At 34.9% G+C, this 20,077-nt stretch overlaps 1 protein-coding gene across 11 annotated transcripts in view; it reads right to left on the bottom strand.

Annotated features, from left to right (window-relative positions):
• The window catches only part of RBFOX1 (RNA binding fox-1 homolog 1), a 1,234,970-nt gene that overhangs the window by 79,922 nt on the left and 1,134,971 nt on the right, over positions 1-20,077 (bottom strand). For 10 of the 11 annotated variants that reach the window (XM_061991822.1, XM_061991823.1, XM_061991825.1 and 7 more), the window contains 5 exons: positions 18,204-18,347; positions 15,699-15,752; positions 10,149-10,241; positions 8,342-8,402; positions 2,767-2,820 (listed from right to left, as the gene is read on the bottom strand). In XM_061991822.1, coding sequence (XP_061847806.1) covers positions 2,767-2,820; positions 8,342-8,402; positions 10,149-10,241; positions 15,699-15,752; positions 18,204-18,347 — 406 coding nt within the window. The remainder of the gene's footprint in view (positions 1-2,766; positions 2,821-8,341; positions 8,403-10,148; positions 10,242-15,698; positions 15,753-18,203; positions 18,348-20,077) is intronic. The other variant, XM_061991832.1, reaches the window with a different exon arrangement.

The raw sequence follows: 20,077 nt of genomic DNA, 5'->3' as shown, positions 1-20,077 counted from the left end.
CTATATCTTAGATTTGCATTGCATTAGGGGATCTTTCCCTTTCTCTATTGATCTTGTCTTCTGGAGTAATTTAACTCAATTCTAATTTTCTTTTGCATGCGGGGTGCTCTCTACCCAAGGAAGTGAGTTATGTGTATTCAAGTGGTGCATCTTATGAATCTTGTTAAGCTTTACCGCCTTATAGCCCGCACTGATGGAATATTTAATCACAGAAATGAGTTGGCAGATATGATGTACAATACGGTTAAGCCTTGCAGCGTGCGTCTTCACCGGCAATTGAGAAACGGGTGAATTTGCCATTCATCAGTGCCACCCTGACAGCTTTGTATAACCTCCTGGTTTTTTACTTATTTATGAAGATTAAAGGTACTTTAAATCAACAGTTTCTCTGCAAATGTATCATCTTTATTTCAGAAGTGGCCAAATTTTTCATCATTTATTAGGAGCTAAAGGAACTTCCTGCACTGACTGTGAACGAGTTGGTGCAGTTTTAACACAATGGTGTTGAAGACAATAATTAAACCCGATAACAAGAACTTTGATTGTCTTAAAAGTCACATTTCATAATCTTCAAAACTGCAGTTGCTTCTTCTCCAAGTAAAGCGGTGCAAAGAGACACAAAAGATATATCCCAGTATTCTATTATGGTATGCAAGAACTGCATTGCTCTTTTACTGTTTCATTCTCTAATGACTTTAAGAGACCTGCACAGAGCTCTTTTACTTTTTTTTTTTAAACCTAAATTGCTTAAAAGAAAGTGTAAATATCTGAGCAAAAAATCTTTTAGTCAATACAAAAAAATATGCACTTGATACATGTGTTTAAAAAACTCCAAATTTCCTTAAATGTATAAACAGAAACAAGAATTTGAAATATATGAAGTATCTTGATAGGACTTTCTGCAAAGGTGTGGTGGACTGCATGTCATAATTCATGAAATTAAATTAATACTCTTCTAATGGTAATTAAAGATTCTCATTAAGAAGGGCAAACACCTCCCTTGTGTTGGCAATAAAAATGCACTTGGGACTTTAGGAGGTTATACAAAAAAATCAATAACCTGCCATTTTATAATTAAAAGACAAAATAAATGTTAGGGAAAAGTCCAGTAAATTAGGAAAATTACCTTCAGGAGAGATTGAAAATATTGATTTTAATTTACAAACTATGTGAACTCTTCATGCCCTACTTCATGAGACAATTATAAGTCAGATTGTTAATTCTGCATACGTATTAGAAAATTGATTACTGTACTATGGGAATATTATTATATTTGTCATTAACACAAAGTCATTTATATAAAATGACTAATAACTCTGACTTTCTAATTTATGCAGGTTCAGGGTTGGTTCACTAACTGCTCAAACTAGATCAATGTTAAATTCCTGTTTTCAATGTAGGCATACATCAGGAAGGAAATAAATTCTGCCTACGCTAAGTATTGTAATTCCATGAATGCCAAGTTAGTATTTTTATTATACCGTGCCACTTCTGTAACACAATAGCCTAATAGGAACATTTTTATCTACCTTAGATGACATTCGATGTATTACAGGCAGCTTTTTAACAATAAACATCCATTTGCAACAGCAGCCCTATTTAATAGTTTTTATCTCCAAGTCCCTTGAACTAACAAATGTTTTTCAGCTTTGTATGGTAGAGGCTTCAATATCTCCATGAGTGGAGAGTCCTCATCTCTGTGTGCAACCTCTTCCCATGCTTAACCACTATCTGTGAAAAATGCTTTCCAAGTATCTGGTTTTGACTTGCTGTAAAAAATGTATTTTACAATTACCTCTTCATTTTAGGTTAGTTAAGTGTACGACAGTGAATAATTATTTTGGGGGAGTGTGTGTGTTTAAAACATGACTAGGTATTTATATCCAGTATACAGACAGTCAGACAACTGAAAAACAGATCCTAATGAGAAACTCCCAGTTTCCTAAGAAAGTCACTGTAGACTTATATAGTTGTGAACCTTAGAAAAGAAAGCAATTTCATTAACTATCAGAAACATTTGGAGTTACAGTGATAACTTCTATCTTAGATGTAAATGATGCAGCTTTAAGAAAAATAGCTTTTTTTTGAGTTGCTAGTGGTGGGTGGGATTCAAACTTCTTTGAAATCAATTGTGTTTCAAGTACACTCACATTTGTTTTCAATACTCTTGCTAAAGCACATTTAGAAACTGTTGCTAGCCATGACTGAATTCAAGTAGAAAAAGACTATATGTCTCTTTAACCTCCAATTTTCACCAGGATCAGAATTCAACCTCGGTGAAGACTCAAGAGATAATATAGATGATAAACACAGAAGTGTTAAGAAAGTGAAAACCAAAAATAGAAATTAAAGAAAAATGTTCAAGGAAAAAAAAAAGGAATGAACATAGATATTTTATACTTCTGCATGTTCTGATTTTGTTGTTGCTGTTGCTCACGAGGCTGAAATAATGCCTGGTTGGAAATGACTCTACTGAAATAGAAAATAAAATATATAAAAATAAAATCTCATGTAAGACTGGGATACTGCAATACATTTCATGTTGTACTATCTACTTCCCAATAAAAAGGTATAAATATATCTTCTATATAAACTTTAGCATGCCGAGGTAACAAAATCCTGCATCACAAATCTGAAAATGACTTGCAGATTGTATGAACCAAAACCAGAAACCAAATCTCACACCAACCAGATATTATGTACTTTTGCATGTCTTAAAGAATATAAAAATAAAATACCGATGGCCAACTATAGCATAATCCTTACCTGCATAGAATTCTGGACTATAAACTGCACCAACAACTGGATTTAATTTCCAGCCTGCAGCAAACAAAAACATAGCAAAGTTAATATTGCAATTAGTGATAATAGTAATGATTTTTTAATTTCATTCCTTATAGAGGTATACAGATTAAATGGCTTCAAAAAAGGACGTTTTAATGAAAGCTAGCTAGGCACCTTAGATTATTGATCTTTAATATCAGACTGAAGTATGGAAATAAGTAATAAGGCATTCTTTTGACATGAGTGCTGGAGGAAGTTATCAGGTGAATTACTTTGGCTACAATGCACAGTTGCCATGGGTTTATTCCCTTAAATTATAGAATTAAGTCAGTTGGTTCACATATCCCTATATCATCTAGTGCCTGAATAGAGCAGTTCTTTTTCATGGCTTTAACTCTCTGATTACAAGCCAGAGAGACTAAAACAGTCCATTTGCTGGACATAAATGTTTCTGATAAGGATGTGTTGGCATAGGTTACAAACCAATCAAATAATCACAGAATCAATCTGAAAATTTTGTTTGTACTCTGGGAAAAATTGAAGTGTAGGCACTGTATGAAAATGTCTATTGTGGCATGAAAGAGATTTGTCTGCAATGAAATAGAACAATTACATGCACGTACCAAAAGTAGGGGTACTGCCTGCATTTCCAGCTGATAAATGCTGTCAGTGTATTGCAATACAGTAGCCAGCATGGAAGAAGATGCTACAAAAAAATCACATTCTGCAAAGCTCTTAAGTGGCAGAAACACAACCACTGCCATTGTCTTAGCTGATCAGTGTCTTCCCACAGCTGGCACAACCGAAGCACAGAACTAATACCATGTGTTGTGGACAAACTCCAAGCAATTGCTGTCACGTCCTTACAGCCGATGCAGCATTTCCAGGTAAGCCTGGAGTTCACAGGCACTCTGCAGAAGCAGGGCCTGTGTTCAAAGCATATGCAATGCTAAAGACAACAATGCTGAAGGAACTGAAAGGGAAGGGGTAGGAGAAGAAATGCCAAACTCCTCAACGTCCTCAGCTGTGGCAATGTGCCCATTATCATTGGGTTTTGCTCAGCCACAGGTGGATCCACTCCCAGTTAACTCCCACAGACCATCCCCTCACCCACACCCTTTTTTAATTTAATAAGTGCTTGAACAATTAGTTGGCTGCTGGGACTGAAAAATTAGGGGTTTTCCACATTTTAATCAGAGGCGTGGGAAGCACCCTTTCTAAATGAGCATAAAGATAAAAAACAGGAAAAGCCTCTTTTAAACTCAAGAACTGCAGTACTTTAAACAGATCCTATAACTCTGCTGCTGGAAAATAAGTACAATCAAAATAGGGACAGAAAAGCTTTTCAAATCAGAAGAGCCAAGATCAGAATAATTTAAATGCAAACTGTATTTTTGCTTATTTGTTTCTGCCTTGGCCATATCAAATAATGGAAAAGCAGAGAAGACAACCAGAAAATCATAATGCCTTGTAAGACTAAAAAATTGTAATACAAAATTCTGTCTAACGCAAAAGAAAACAATTCCTACTCTTTAAAAATATTGCTATCTCTACCTGATGCACAATAACTACCAGTAATTAACTGTTCAGTAACAGAGGTGAGGGGTGTTTTTGGAATGCCACTCATTAATAAGATCCAAGTGAAGAGCAGCATTGTGTGCAAACTGCAAAGCAGAAGTAGTGGCAGTTGCTATATGCACCTAAGACAATTATGGAAACTGAAAAAATGGACAATAAAGAAAGACCACTGATCAACCCCAGCCAAAATGGAAGATAGGACTGAATTTCAGATGTGTCAGCTTTTGCTGTCAAAGAAGCTGACACACACCTTTCAGCTTCTAAGTTACACTAACAGTGCCACAATTTATCAGAGAGGAAGAAAAAAATCTTGGAAGATGCAGATCGCTCTTCACAGCTGAAAGCCACTCTCATATTTCAGTTCCTTACCTCTCTCTCAGTGACGACTGTCTCCTCTTAACTTTTCCAAGCTTACACAGGAAAGACCTTATTCATCGTGGAAATAAGAGTAATTAAACTTAACTTTATCTTGTCAGTTAGGAATGTGCTGGCCCATTGCTGAGTGGGTTAATCAAATGTGATATTAGTTGATGTATCTGAGCAAGCAGCTGCCATGTAACCCTACTTCAGCAGCTGGAAGAGGCAAATTCTCTGCAGTGGGTGTAATTTTGTGCATTTATGTTACTGTCATAATATTAATCTCCTCCTCAAGTCGAAACTATAAAGACTCAAAACTTAAAAAAGAGACAAGGAAACAAACAACTCTCTGTGTGCCTCAGAACCTCTCCCTGTACAATCATCCAAAGAAATTCAGGCTAAGCGTGCTAAAGGGAAGGAAATAATCATCCTGCACAGTGCAATGAGCTCTGGTAGAAAGTGGGGCACGGCAATGCAGAGAGGATTATTTTCACTTCATAGGGCAGACAAGCACCCGTGGCCAGAGGAATGCTTTGGTGGGAAAGAAGTCCTGCGACAGCATTTGCTTTGCTTTCCTCCTGTTTCTTCTTTCCTCATTCAAAGTGAAAAGGAAAGAAGAGAGGAAGAGAATTTAACTGTGGTAATAGTCACTAGCTGTGATACTGAATCTAATTTTAGATCAACAAAAGGTTCAAAATCAAGGCACCACCAGTACAAACTTTAAAACATATTTATCCCTCTACTGATCTCTGTTTCATGTTACCCGTTCATTGCTGCAGTTCTCTGAATCTACTTGCACATAATTCTCTATTCTCTACAACACTTGGATGAGCATCCTGAATTGCAATATGAGCTTCAGAAGAAAATATAACTGTAAAGAGGATAGGTTGGAACATCTAAAAATGTCTCTGAAATATTTGTGCCAACAATCAGAACTCCTGACACTGAATTCATTTGCAAAGAAAAGGCAGTTCTATCTACAAAGTGCATGAGGTGAGCCATCAAAATCACCTTGTCTGATAACAAACCTGCACAAAAAAGAAAAGCTCTCCTAGCAACTGAGCAATTATTAACTGCTCATTTTGGGAATCAGCAAAAGTCACTGGAAAGCTTACTTATTTCAAATACCACCTAGGACACTAAAGCAAAATACTTATTTGAATGAAGCTGCATATATCTTAAAAAGTCTAGGGTTTTGTGCTTTAAAATCTACTGATTTTTTGCAATCATATTTCCTACATGAACCCTGTTCTCAATAACCAGCAGTTTTCAGGAGCGAAAGACAGAACTGAGTGTATCTTATATTTTAATTAACAGAAATATCAGTGACTTATGTTTTCATATAATACAACATGTGCCCTGACTACACTGTAAATATCTGACAATAACACATCAGTCAACTCACAATCTTTGAAAAATAAAGTCATGAATTAACAAAGAAGTGGTTTCAAAGAGACAGGCACATGCAAACAAAATGTTTCTGGTTATCTGTGTCAGAAGCACCTTGGAAATGTTTATATGCTCATAGAAGAATACAGGAAAAGTAGCCTTTTATTTAAAAGATGAGACCTTTACTTTAGAAAGCAATAATCTTTAATAATCAGCTATAGCACCAGTTAATTCCTGACAAAATGATAAAGAACTAGAATCATACAATGTCAGGATGACTGATAATACAAGCACTGATTAAACTAAATTAAGCACGTTGCACGTCTTCCTTGTCATTCATAATGATTATGCAAGAACACCACCATTCTCCTTGTATGTTTACTTTAGGGGACCTCAGACATTACAAAACAGTTACAAAAATCAAAATGCATCAACCACAACCAGAGTTTGCTTGGGAGATACCCACCAAAAGACATGCAAAAGAGTGCCCCACATGCAGCACCTTTGGATGCATGGACTCACAAACACAAATGCTATTTTTTATATACTGAACAGTATGTTTCATACTTTTTGTGACATGTACTTCAGACGGAACAAGGTGGAGAACAACAGACAGAAGAACACTTCAAGTGGGAAACACTTAACAGCAGATTTTCATAGTTCTGATTTTGGATACTAAAAACTGACAACGGATGACTTAAGTTACCCCGTAGTGCAGGACATGGAGGGGAATCTGCTCTAAGAACAGATTCTTAACAAGCTCTCATCTCAGTTTCCAGCATTCCCTTCTTTCAGCATTGGATGTGCTGATATGTAAGGCCTGATCTGCTAATTAACATTTTTTAACCTTAGGATAACATAAATACAAAATATGCATCATGATTTATGACAAAACTACTTTTACTCTTTTATCATTAAAATATAGCAGATATAGTATCATATGCATATAGTTAATTTTAACATCTTATTAGAAACAAAATCTTGTTATGTGATCTAGTCAAGCTTCACATCTCTCTCACTAGACTGAGATTTTCCCATTTTCCAAGTTCCACCTTTACATACGAGATGAGGAAGAAAACAGTTTTTGGGAAAGCACGAGGAATTTCAGGCTCTTCTGCAGATCATTTTAACTAGCTCAATTATCACATGTCAAATGAAAACCATCGCTACACTTTATTTTTACTGTGGTAGGAATAAATTATGACTCTCTCATTAAAAAATCAAACCACTGTTTGCCTTGGGTATTAGCAAAACCTCACTAATGAGGCCTCAGATACAGAAAATAAGATCCATTAGATTTCAAAAGGAAAACAGTCTAATCTACCTATGGAAACCTTTACTGATGTATGTGTAAGGTTTCATCTGCTTTCTACTAGATGGGAAAAACTAAATTGAATTGAAAAGGAAATAATTACAACTATACAGCCCAGTAAAATTGGAAAATGTAATTGCTATTAACTTTGACTGACATATTCTTGTTTGACATTGCTGAGTTAGGAACTTGTTAGAATTTTCTGAACTAGCAAATGCAAACAATTCAAGCACATGATCAAACAATGACAAAGGAAACATTTTTATAAAGTAGTGCTTCCAGACCCCTCAGATTATTTTGCTATCATTAATGTACAACATAATACCAACTTAGGTCAGTGTTAGAATGAATTTTTCTAAATAGCTTGGACTTTAGATTATTCCAGGGGAAAAAAAAGCTGGAAATAGCACCCAATTACAGTTTGCCCTTTACTTCTAACAAACTGTGGAAGGAAGACAAAGAAAGTTATCTTTGATTAGATGTGTGTCTTGGCACTGAGAAGTATTTCATATCTGATGGAGTAATTCTTCTTACAAACTTCCCTACCTCTACCCTTCCAAGCAAAAATGAATCATCTGATTAGCTCATTCATTGCAACATTAACACTATGCAAAGCTAGAAGAGAATAACTCCTTCCTATCAGGTATAACTTCCTATACAAAAGCCACTGTGGTTTTAACACCCAGATTGCTGTCAGGTAAAGTGGTTCATGCTATGCCTACATAGCTGTGAATTAGCTGAACTCTACTCTCAGAATTTATGCCCAGTCTTATCATGTCTTAGGTTGCTGGAAAAAGCCTGAGTGCAAAGAGATGAGTACTGTGACACTTCCTGAGCAGAGAGCTCCACCCATTCGGCAGAAGACCGAGGTTTCACATGCACTGCCATTAAAACAAAAAAACTAACATCTCATGCACTTACCATTCGTGTAAGGGTTGACGGTCTTTTTATTTGTCATTACACGTGCTGTTGCATTATTTACCTAAGCACATAAAACACTGGATTAGAAAGGGTTAACAGGGAGGGTCCATGTTACTATTAAATGCATGCATTATTACTGCTATTAGTCATGTAAAAATAAAATGCAATTTAATTTATAGAAGGCAACAGGTGCATAACAAAATCATACTGTTTATAATTACATTTACTTTCATAACCATTTTAACTTACAAATCATTTCAATAAAGCAACATCATATCATTTAAACTTTAATAAAAAGACATTAAAAGCAAATTAAAAGGTATTGCATAATTTAAGACTTAAGAGCATGCTTGTATTCCATGATAACACTGATACAATAAATACTCAAAACAGAAAGAAAGATCATATGAAGGAACATGCAGTGGAGTAGAAGGGAAAGAGACAAGGTACAAGGAAACAAAGAAAATGTCAAAAAAAGGGACAAATGAATTTTAGCAGTGTGCAACATAACCCTTTAGAAGAGAAGTACCATTGGAAAAGCAACATCTAGCATTCAACACTTGGAACAAGAGCCTTTTTCATTGCAAGAATTAACAAAATCATTCAAGCTTTAAAATCACAGCTAACAAAAGGATAAAAAGAGGGTGCATTATTTAACACAATATGGAGTTAACAATCTGAGTAAGATGTGCACGAAGTCATATCCTCAATCCAATCAGTGCCTCCCAGGCTTGCTTAAAACGTACACTCAATTACAGGCGTACCAATATAGAAAAAAATGTAGCATCAAGAAAACTTAATACAACAAGTCAAAAAAATTCACGTGGTATATCAGCGCTAAATACGTGAAACGGCAGATGGACTTCTCCACTTACCATTCAGCACCATCGCCAGCATGGGTATGTATACAGTTACCATGGTTACTGAGAGTTTGGTGAGGGCCCTAAGCGCTACCGTCGAAGGGGGAAAATGAAAAGGCAAAATATGCAACATCTTACTCAAAAGACGACAGCATTTTCAATTGGTAAGTTTTTTGTTGTTTTAATTCTAACAAATACGACTGAGGCAGTATTGAAGGGGATCCAGTGGGATTAACACGCATTTGCCTGGGGTTTTTAACAGATACCAATGGCTCAGGCCGGCCAGCCAAAGTAGCCTGATGGTTTCATTGACAATTAAAAACATTCAAACTGGTCAATCTCTACTCTGCTTGTATTTCTTTGCCTTGTACATCTTTTGGATGATTCTTACCCAATCAGAATGTTTTGAAAGCCACTGTGGATCCCACATCAACCCTGCAGCAAAAAAAAAAAAAAACAAAACAAAAGAAAAAAAAACAAAAGAAAAAAAACCAAACAAACAAAAAAAAACCAACCTTCTGTTTGTTTTTGTTTTGTCTGTCACACTTTTGTTTTTGTTGTTCTTGTCAATTTTGTTTTTCTTTTTTTTGTTGGCTGGTTTTTGGGAATCTACTGCACCCATCGGTTTACAAAACATCCAAAATAATAACTTCAAAATATTAAAGCTTTTTTTCTTTTGGTTCTTTTTGCTTTTTTTTTTACTTTCCAATTCTGTCATTCACCTTTCAGCAATAATGACAATAATAATAATAATTACAAAAGAAATCATAATAAAAAACCCAAGTAAGGCCAGATTCTCTCTCTTTATATATAAATATATATATATAAACAATGGGAAGGGGAAAGGGGAGCACACAGAAGACACCAATGATGCATCTGAAACAACAAATGAGAGTGAAGCAGACATTTATAAAAAAGATGAAAAGGAAAATATTTTGAACATGCACCTCGATTTTACGGCCCTCTACCACGGTGCCGTGTAATTTCTCCCTCGCCCTGTCCGCATCAGCACTATTTTCGAAAGTTACGAAACCAAATCCCTGCATGCAGGAGGGAGAAGGGGGGAAAACAACATGCACATTATTATTTCAGTCAATGACCACTTGTTTGCTTATGTTCTCTCTCTTTAATTTAATATTTTCTTGTCCTTGCTTCATTTCTGTAACATGCAAATTAGAAAAATTATAATTGTATTGAGATGTGCAATAAATAAGCGACAAATGTGAACAAAGTTTTTTTTCTGTCATTAGTTAGATAATACCCTCTGAGAAATTCAAAGAATGATACCAAAAATACCTTTCTACACGTCACTACAGAGGAAAATAAATCTAACAATAAGAAAATGAAATTAAAATAAATTACAGTGTCTTCACATAGAAAAAAATGAACTAATGAGAAAAGAAAATGAACCACATTTTAATGACATGCAGATATCTCAACAAAATAAAAAACATGTGCACAAAATTCAACACTGAATGTCAATATACTCTAAAACATTGCCTACTTAATCATGCTGTTGTGATCATAAGAAACATTGTTCCCATGCAAGACTAGGGTAACTTAAACTTTTGTCAAACTCTACAGCCTTTACTTATTTTTTTATAAAAGAAAAGAAAGAAAAGAAAACCACCAACAAAACAAAAGTACTTTTAGAACAAAGTATAAACTTCCTTGTATTAACAGATCAAATAAAATCACATGATGTGAATAGGAAAAGAAACTGATAAAGGAATAAAAATGCAAAAGTATTGAATAAGTTTAACTGGTTCATTTACTATTCATGGAAATTACTTCCCACATTTAGAACATGCAACTGGTAGAACTCCAGAATCCCATCTTAGTGGGGCAGGAGAGCACTCAAGAAGTATGAAATTCTGCTTTATAATATTAGGCTAAACAAACATTTCCTACTAACATTCTCTTTTTTTGTTTTGTGCTAAGTTAAATTAAACACTGTTTACAATGACAAATATTTTGGAAAAAAAAAAAATCAAGCAAGGAAAAACATTTCAGAAACATACACCAACCCTTTGAAGTCATTCTTAAATCAGCACTGCAATGCCTTTGCATGCTTTCCCAAAGTTATCTGAACAAATAGCATTCTGCATTCTTGGTGTTTCATAACAAGAGGTATTTGCATAGCTGCTTTACATAGAGGTGGAGTTTTTGCCTTGGAGGTGTTTTTTCCTACACATATATGAATTCCTACTACAGGTTGTAGTACTGTTAGTGTTACTTTAACTTGAATGACAAGTTCAGGCTTTCCTCTGTTGTGCTGCATGTCGCTTTCTCTAGTTCATTTGATAAGTTTTGAGGCCAATATTCCTTCACTCACTCTCTGCAGTTGTGATTATTATGTACATAGTGATCAACAGAGAAAAAAATCCCAGATATATTTATACATTTTCTACGAAGGAGACCAAATATGAAACTATGGCAAAACTGACACCAAGCATTGACGAAAAAATTAGATATGAACTAAGAAACTAATCAAGTGACAATAAAAACAAAAGTTAAGAAACTATCAGGTCAGTTATGTGGGCTATTTGGTTATTTTACCTACTTAAAGAGAATATTTATTTGTGCAAGTTTATAACACAGAAAGTGACATTTGTAAACGGTACCAGTTTATGTTCTGTTCTCTTCGAAGTAGCTTAAACACATTTGCTCTTTTTCTCCTCTTTTAAATCCACACCGAAGGCTGAGCTCACAAGTGCTCTGTCAGCACTTCGGTAAACACTTGATTCCACACATTTTCTCCACTCTATTCAATTTTAGCACAAAGCCAAGGCCTTGCTTGTCACAAGACACTGAGGATATAACTCTCTTTTCCCCAAATCACCAGGAGTGTTGAGAGAAGGTAAATCCCCCTCCTCAGTACCACTCTGTGTTTAAGAAACCCATTTTCTACTTTAAAATTTTACTTGTCTAACTGCTTCCTCCCATCTCGTAAAAGCTCTTTCAAAAGAAAAAGTACATAATTTAAGATGCCATTAAGGAAGTTTCACAGCAGAAAACATCATTGAAACCACCAATCCAAAGAGACAAGTCCCATGAACATCACAAACCACCCCAATTGTCTTTGTTCTCGCATCTCCTCCTTGTTGAACAATTGCCCCTTCTCAGAATTGCAAACATTTGGTGTGAGGTGTTTAGTCAAAATTTTGCCTCAGTCTGCTTAGCTCTCAGCTCTACCAGTTAACATTTTCCAAACAATTAAAGAGAAAGATTAAAAACCTACTTATTTTTAAAAACTAGGAAAAGAAAGTGGAGCCACAAGCCAAGATAAGAACTTCAAAGATTCTGAAAAGAATACTTATTGTAATTTAAATTTTTTTTGTGTTGTGCTTATTTGCATAATTAACACTATTTATAATTAGGCTCTTATTTTTTATTCAAATCTTTACCTTGCTGACACAGAAACTCAATCACAGAACACGGATGCATTCACCACACATTCGAATACCTACACAAACATGTTAACATTAATTTTACATGCATCTGATTCAACAGCTACTTCAGCTTAACACACAGTGTGTTTTATTAACTGGTAATGTAAAATGCTTCATTTTACTTTGAAAGTCTGGCAAATGATTTAATAATTGTCAAGTTAATACGTGAGAAGGTTCTGTTTTAATTTGTGAGGTGCTTTGGAGCTCTTATTTGCAGAAACTTATGTTAATATATACTAGATATATATTAATACATATATACAGATTTCTGACAGCGCATGTGTAATATATAAAAGTATAAAACACTAATTTACAACTGTAATAAAAATGGTACTTGCTGATGTTCCTGTATCTTTGCAGCCTTACAATTGTGTCCACAAGAGAAGTCATTTGCAGCTCCATGAAGAGCTGTAGTGTTAAATCATCAGAGTTGCATTAAAGGATGCACAGTAATGGAAGGTATATTTCAAACATATCGTCCTTCCAAGATGTGTGGTAAATGTAGATAAAGATAAGTCACCAGCAGGTTTTAATGTTACTTTAATCAATAGCTTCAAGAATTGTCAGAGTTAAGCCTAATTTATTTAACACAGACTGTAAGAAAGATCTTCATCAAAACTATACTGAAATTCTTGCAATTCTTATAGAAAGAAGGGTTTCAAAAGTCATCAATACTGTCATACAATTCTAGCAAAGCTATCTCATTACATCCCCAAACAAACAGACTTTTGCAGGATAAAACTTGTATTATTTTTGGGTTTCTTTTATGGAGAGACTAACTTCTCCAAAGTTATTTTATACTTCATGGTAGTGTTGCAGTGTTATGTTTTCTGAATGTGCAAGTCCATTTTTCTTAACTATGGTGGCATGAAAATGAGCTTACTGCTGTTGGTTTTTGCAATATTTTTTTGAAACAGTACTTATTGGAATTAAAACACATAGATCAAGACAGAAACAACCCCAAAACTCTAGCAACTCTTTTACGCCAAACTGCAGCTAGAAACAGATTTGAATTTGGATCCTGCAAGCTTTGTTACCTGTACTCAGTTTGAGACCACTTAATAGCCCTTTCAGTTTCAGTGGAATTTTATGAAAACATAGACAAGCACTATCAGCAAAGAGACTTTAATCTGGTGCATCTTAAATCCTACAGAATGGACATAAAATTATCAGATTAAACAAAATTCCTAATCCTGTTTTTAAACTTAATTGAGAGAATCTAAGGGCACTTCTGCAAATCAAAATACTCCGTAGCTATACCTGAAATAACTCTAAACAAGATGACAAGCAGCATACACAAGCAATGAGGTGCATCACTGAACTGTCTTCAGCAGTTTGGATGCACTAACACAACACCAAAGAGTGCAGAAGTATTTAACAAGTCTCAGAGTCTCTTAACACTTAAGTGTGTAACAGAAGTAGTCACATTACAAGCCTTCCAAGGAAAACCACTCTAACTAGGAAAACCTCCTGTGAAATTCTTTCTAGGAGCTTGTTTTTAGCACAAGGTGCTGGGATGTTTTCACTACTCCAAAATCACTATTACAAAAACCTCGATTCAGAAATTCCTTCTCACCTCATGCCCCAAGTACTTGTAAAGAGCCTTATGCTTACGCAGTCTGATGCAGATGTGGTAAGATTTAATAGCTAAGCAAATGGGTAAACCACTAACACTGTGACATGTGCACTCGGTTTCACTCCATCTTGGAATGGTAGGGGTTGGAAGAGACTTTTAGAGATCATCTAGTTCAACCCCCAACAGAACAGATCTTCAACAGAACCAGGTGGCAAGTGTGGGATGTCTTTTTGAAATTGATAATACTATCCAGTAGGAGTATGTTCTGGACAATTAACATCTTTTGTAAACACTATTGAGCAGCTATAATTTAATGATAATAAAATTCAGAGTAGGAGATTCTAAGCCACCAAATTCTATATATTTTGATTGTTTACTGAAACAGCAGTAAATGTTCCAATTATGTTTGGGCAAGCAGGCAAAGGTACTAACTAATGAATGTTAGAACAATTTTGGAGTATTTCCATTATTTTCTTTATTTAAAGAAAAATAAGGTGATGGTTTTAAGTTTAGAATATAACTACAAACACATTAAGGGGAAAAAATTAATAGATTTAAAATCTGGTTTAGGAGAGATTTATGGCATATCTGATTCTTAAAAGATGACAGATTACAGTATGTCTATAACAGGAAGAACATTCCACGGTAATGGTAAATCATATATGAGAGTTACATGATAACTGAAATACTGGTGGATAAACATTCTAGAGTGTCTGACATGGCAGGAAAATGAAAGTGGTACTATATATAACATACACATAAACCCTTATAATGTAGCTGGTATCATAGGTGAAGCACACTGGGATACAGTTTTGCACCAGGTAAAGATAGTAATGCAATCATAGCCATTGTATCTTGCTTTATTTCTCAAATATTGAATAAATTGAAGTATGCATTTAAGGCAAAGTAATTTTCAGGAAAAAAAATGTTTGCAATACAGTAAGGAGTCATTTAATCACATAAATGTTAAAATAGATTGTTTTCAAAGGGTTGGTGTACTGGAGCTTTAACTAAAGAGGAAAACATCTGCACTTCAATAATTGGGAACAGTCACATATTTTCTCAGCTAATTACTAAAGAGGATAGTTATTAGGTATCATTATCATCTTTCATTTCAATAGGGTAAAAAATACCTGTACTAATACAAACCTTTCTACAAATATCTGTAAGTATGGACTCATCTTATAAAATAAACAAGATAATTACCATTGAAGAATAAAGACAGCAGAAATCAGTGTTCCCATAAAACAGATGACAGTTTGGAGTAGCTAAAATTACCCCCTTTAAAAGCTATAAAATGAGTCCAATGATTTTCATGCTGCTTAGGTAACTGAGTGACAGCTTAGAAGATGTTTTCAGGAACACAGAATTTCAGATGTTACTTTTTACAGCAGTGCAGTTGTTTCCTTTTACTCATACAACTATTTTAAACAAATGAATATATTCCACAGGTGAATTAAACTGCTTACCTTTGAGCCTCGCTCATTAAAAATAATTTCAACATCTAAGATTTTACCAAATTGCTGCAAAGAAATAAAAAAGTTACATGAAAATAAGATAACTTCAACACTTCTAGTTTATGTAATACAAATATTTGTTTCAGGAACAAGTGTGCCACAAAGTTAGAGATATTCAAGCACCAAAAAAGACACACTGAAGAGGAGCTAGATCAATATCACAACTAAATCTTATGTATCATAGAATCATAGAATGGTAGGGGTTGGAAGGGATCTTTAGAGATCATGTAGTCCAACCCTCCTGCAGAAGCAGGTCCCCCTATATCAGGTATCATGACACTTATCACTATCATCCCACACATTCATACATTTATGAACTTCAATGGAACCACCTGACAAAAAGGAAATAATTTAACTGTGATCGTAGTGGTGTGAAAGTCCCAAATTAATTTCTTTTTTTAAATTTTATCTCTGCACAAAGTATGTTACTTCTTTGTGATCCACTCCGTCCAACTGTCATCATCATTTTTTTTCATATGTAATAGTCTGCTGAGTTACTCTGCTTAGAGTGTAATAAACATCACTAACAACACAGGCTTAATGGCTACACTAATGTTGCTGTCCTGGTCATCCTTCCCTCTGAAGAATCTTTGTTTCAGAAGACCTTTTGCAGCTGTTTTCTAGGATAGGTAAAGGAGTTTTGTTATTTCTGCTTTACAGGAATAAGATTAAACCAGCTGTGACTTCTGCTATTGGCTTCAAGGAGCAAGGATTTCTCTCCATCTTTGCTGAAAAGGGCTAATCACTGCTTCCCTAATCAATTCTTATCTTACTAGAGAATAATTTCAAAAACTAGAATTCATATTTACTTGTTGAGGGTTTTTCCCTGCTCAGAATTGCACCTTTATTATAGTATCGGTAGCGACTGTTATTACTATTGACTTTACAATAGCCCTCTATATCATGCAGGCATTGTTCACAAAACAAAACTTGACCACAGTTTATATTCCAAAGAAAAAGGCTCTATTTGCCTTCTCTTAGTAAAAATAAATGTTTGACTCTGGCAATGTTTAGTCAGGACACTTTCTGACATGAAACCATTTGTGATGTGATATATCAGTGGTCATTTCTGTTACTTCATAGGTCATTGACATGCAACATGGATCAGTGTTAACACTGATAAGTGAAACAATATCTTGAACAGAGGCAGGCAGGCAAATTAAGAGCAATCTAACAACAGTCCAAAGAACTGTAGAAATAAGGAGTCTTTTAAGATATAATAAACACATATAGGGCAGAAAAGACAGCATTCCTCCAGCTTATTAAAGTGTTTCAACTTGATTATGAAAAAAATCAACCATCATGTGTTGTACCTTGACTTATCTTATGATCTTGCATTCATCACCTAGGTAATGTTTTAACTGTAACTTTAACCTAGAAGGAGACATTGACTTACTGTTTAAACAATCCTCTTCTGCTGCATTTAAGTCCATGTAAAAAGACCATCTGACATCTATCATGGTCATGTTGCAGGGTTAACCTATTTCATATCAGATAGTTCAGCTCACACTCAGAGCAATTTTATTTTACTTTCAATTCAGAAGCTAAAAGTTCACCATTAGCAAGTAATTCTAAAACCACAAAACTCAAGCCTTTCTCCAATGTTAGTCTTTTGAGAGCTAAGACTCAGAAATTAGAAGTTTAAAAAATCTGAATGAGACACGAAAGATGGAGAGAAGTATAGTGCCATGAAGTACTTCAGTGCTGCAAACATATTACAAACTGTAATTCAGAAGAGAGTTAAGTTCTAGAGAGTCAGAAGAGTAACACAAATACTTATGAGTAGCCAATGAAGTCCTGTTTCTAGATTTCTTCTCAGACATTTTGAATAAAACCTAAGAGTTCTCAGAGCAGGGAGAAGAAACTGTCTAACCTTTCATGGTGATGAGCCTAGAACTGATAGCATGTATGAGACAGGTGAAACAGGCAATGCACTTGAAACTAATAGCCTAAGCAAAAACAAATATTAAGAGACTTTTAAAAAACACTAGTAAAAAAATCAGAAGCTTATAGATCTATGATTCCTGTGGGGATGGATGAGAATTCCTAATCCTGGACTTCTTGCTTAAATTCAGCCGATGTCTCTCTTCTATAGATATGGGTCCCTTGCTCATGAGGTCAAGCATTGACTGCTTTATGTTACGCTCTCCACAATCAATAAATACAGGCATATAAATCCGGATGTGTAAAGCAGGAATGATATGCATTCGATACTTTAAGTCAATGTAGATAGCTTTCGTCGAATGTAATACAAACCAACACAATACATAGAATACAGCCATCTGTATCACACAGAGCAGAATCAGTAGATTTCCTTTTCCCAGTTGTGACCAGCAAATCAGATGTTTAGTTATAAATAAATGCAAAGAGAATCTTTACTGAAAATTATTAATCAACCTAAGTGAGAAATACTGCAAAGACAAAAAAAAAAATCATAAATAAAGTGTGAGTACTTACACCAAACATTTGTCTAAGATCTGGATCCCGGAATCTGAATGGTATATTTGAGACGTGAAGCCGTTTTGGCTGTGATTTGTTTTCTGTGTTTTCAGAAGATTGTGTCTGTTGCTGGCCATCAGTCTGTGCTGCATCATCTGTCTGCTAAAAGGGTAGAGCAAAATAAAGCACACTGTAAGTATTTCTGCCATTTTTGTTATCAAGTGGTGGGCTTAAATACTTAAAATAAAATTACTCAAAAGGAGTGAAATCTGCTCAAAGGTACTGAAGAGTACTAGAAGCTGAAATACAGGAAATCAAACCCATTTCTGTGTTTTTCTCAGGAGTATACATTTTCAGTGATGGTTTTAATATGCATTGGGAATAACCTGTAGAATAGGAATGAGATTATTCTTTGTTGGTTTTCTTAGCTATTTAAAAATAATAAATATGTCTCCGTAAATTATAACACTGTTGAAATCCCTTTAACCTAATCAGTGTCTGCCACTGGAAGAAACGGAACGTCCATCTCAAAATAACAGCCTCCTTAAGAAAGTAAATTATACACTTTCAAATAAGATTAGTATTTTCACACAGAGGCCATCAGGACTTCTCTACAGGAGGTAGGTAACACATCACATCCCAGTTGCCATTTCATAAGCAGTCATGGGAACCAGAGGGTCATTTTATCGAGATAAATGGTCACCATTATGGAATAGGCCTTGAGTTGTGAAAAGGACCAGAAGTACAATCAGGTTGTCTGATGTAAAATGGGATCTAGAAACAAGGTTTTACAGATTTACTTCCTCACAAAAACAAGATAATACCATGGTGCTTCTTACAGGGATATTGTTCCCTAGTTTTAAAATGCTATGTTATAATTGAAGGACATTGCTTAGAATTACAATTTAACAAGAAACCTCAGAATTCTAAGTCTCTAGAGGGCTTAGGAAAAAATATCATGTCTTTCATTCAAAAAAGAAAATGAAGAAATGCTGGTCTATCAGTACATTATAGAAATTTCTGATCTGTGGTCTTTAATTATATCACACAGTGCCTAATTAATCACTGCCTGAACAGCACACATTCACCAGAAAAAGATGTTGCATGGGCACGTAAAAACAGCATACTTATTTTCTTTGTGCACTAGCAGAGGGTACTTTGAAGACAAGAAGAGGAAAGAGAATAGTTGAATGAAATTACAAGGACCATCTTACAACTGTTACTCTTATCTCTGTACTCCTTCTTTCTCACACCAACGTCATGTTCCAAGCATTCATTTTTCTCTTGTGTTTCAATGTTACAGCTGTACTTGATTTTCTTTTTTCATTTCAAAAGAGTAAATGAAGGAACCTCTTATTTCCTGCTAGAGTCGAATTTCTTTTAAGAGATAACAGTTTAAAATTAAAATGGTTACATAAAATAAACTTTACCACGGTTTTAGTACCAATAAGCCTGATAAAGAGGAAACAAAACTCAAATAGAATCCGTTACTTACATGAACAATAACTATGTACAGATTTAATTCTAGCAAGTTAAATTCAACATCATCTTACCCAGTAAATGCAAATGTTATCAAATTTGAAGTGCAAACACAGTTTCCTGCACAACTTCCTGTATAAATAAAGGTCCTTCTTTCTGCAGAAAGATCAGTTTATCAGCAGCTTCTACATTTCACAGGATACGACAATATTCATGCACAAACTTTTGTGTGTAATAAAGGAATTTCAAGAGAATAAAGGATTTTCAAGTGTTTCAAACAAAGAACTGGGAACAGCTCAAATGCAAATCTAAAACTGAGTCAGTGCCACTACACTTCTTCATCTGCTGCTTGCTGAACTCACAGAGAAGGTCCCACAAACCAGTTGATTTTTACAAATTCCTAGTGCTTTAAA

The sequence above is a fragment of the Colius striatus genome, chromosome 3 (assembly GCF_028858725.1).
Source record: "Colius striatus isolate bColStr4 chromosome 3, bColStr4.1.hap1, whole genome shotgun sequence".
NCBI lineage: Eukaryota > Metazoa > Chordata > Aves > Coliiformes > Coliidae > Colius > Colius striatus.
This window is presented reverse-complemented; position numbering and strand designations above follow the sequence as displayed.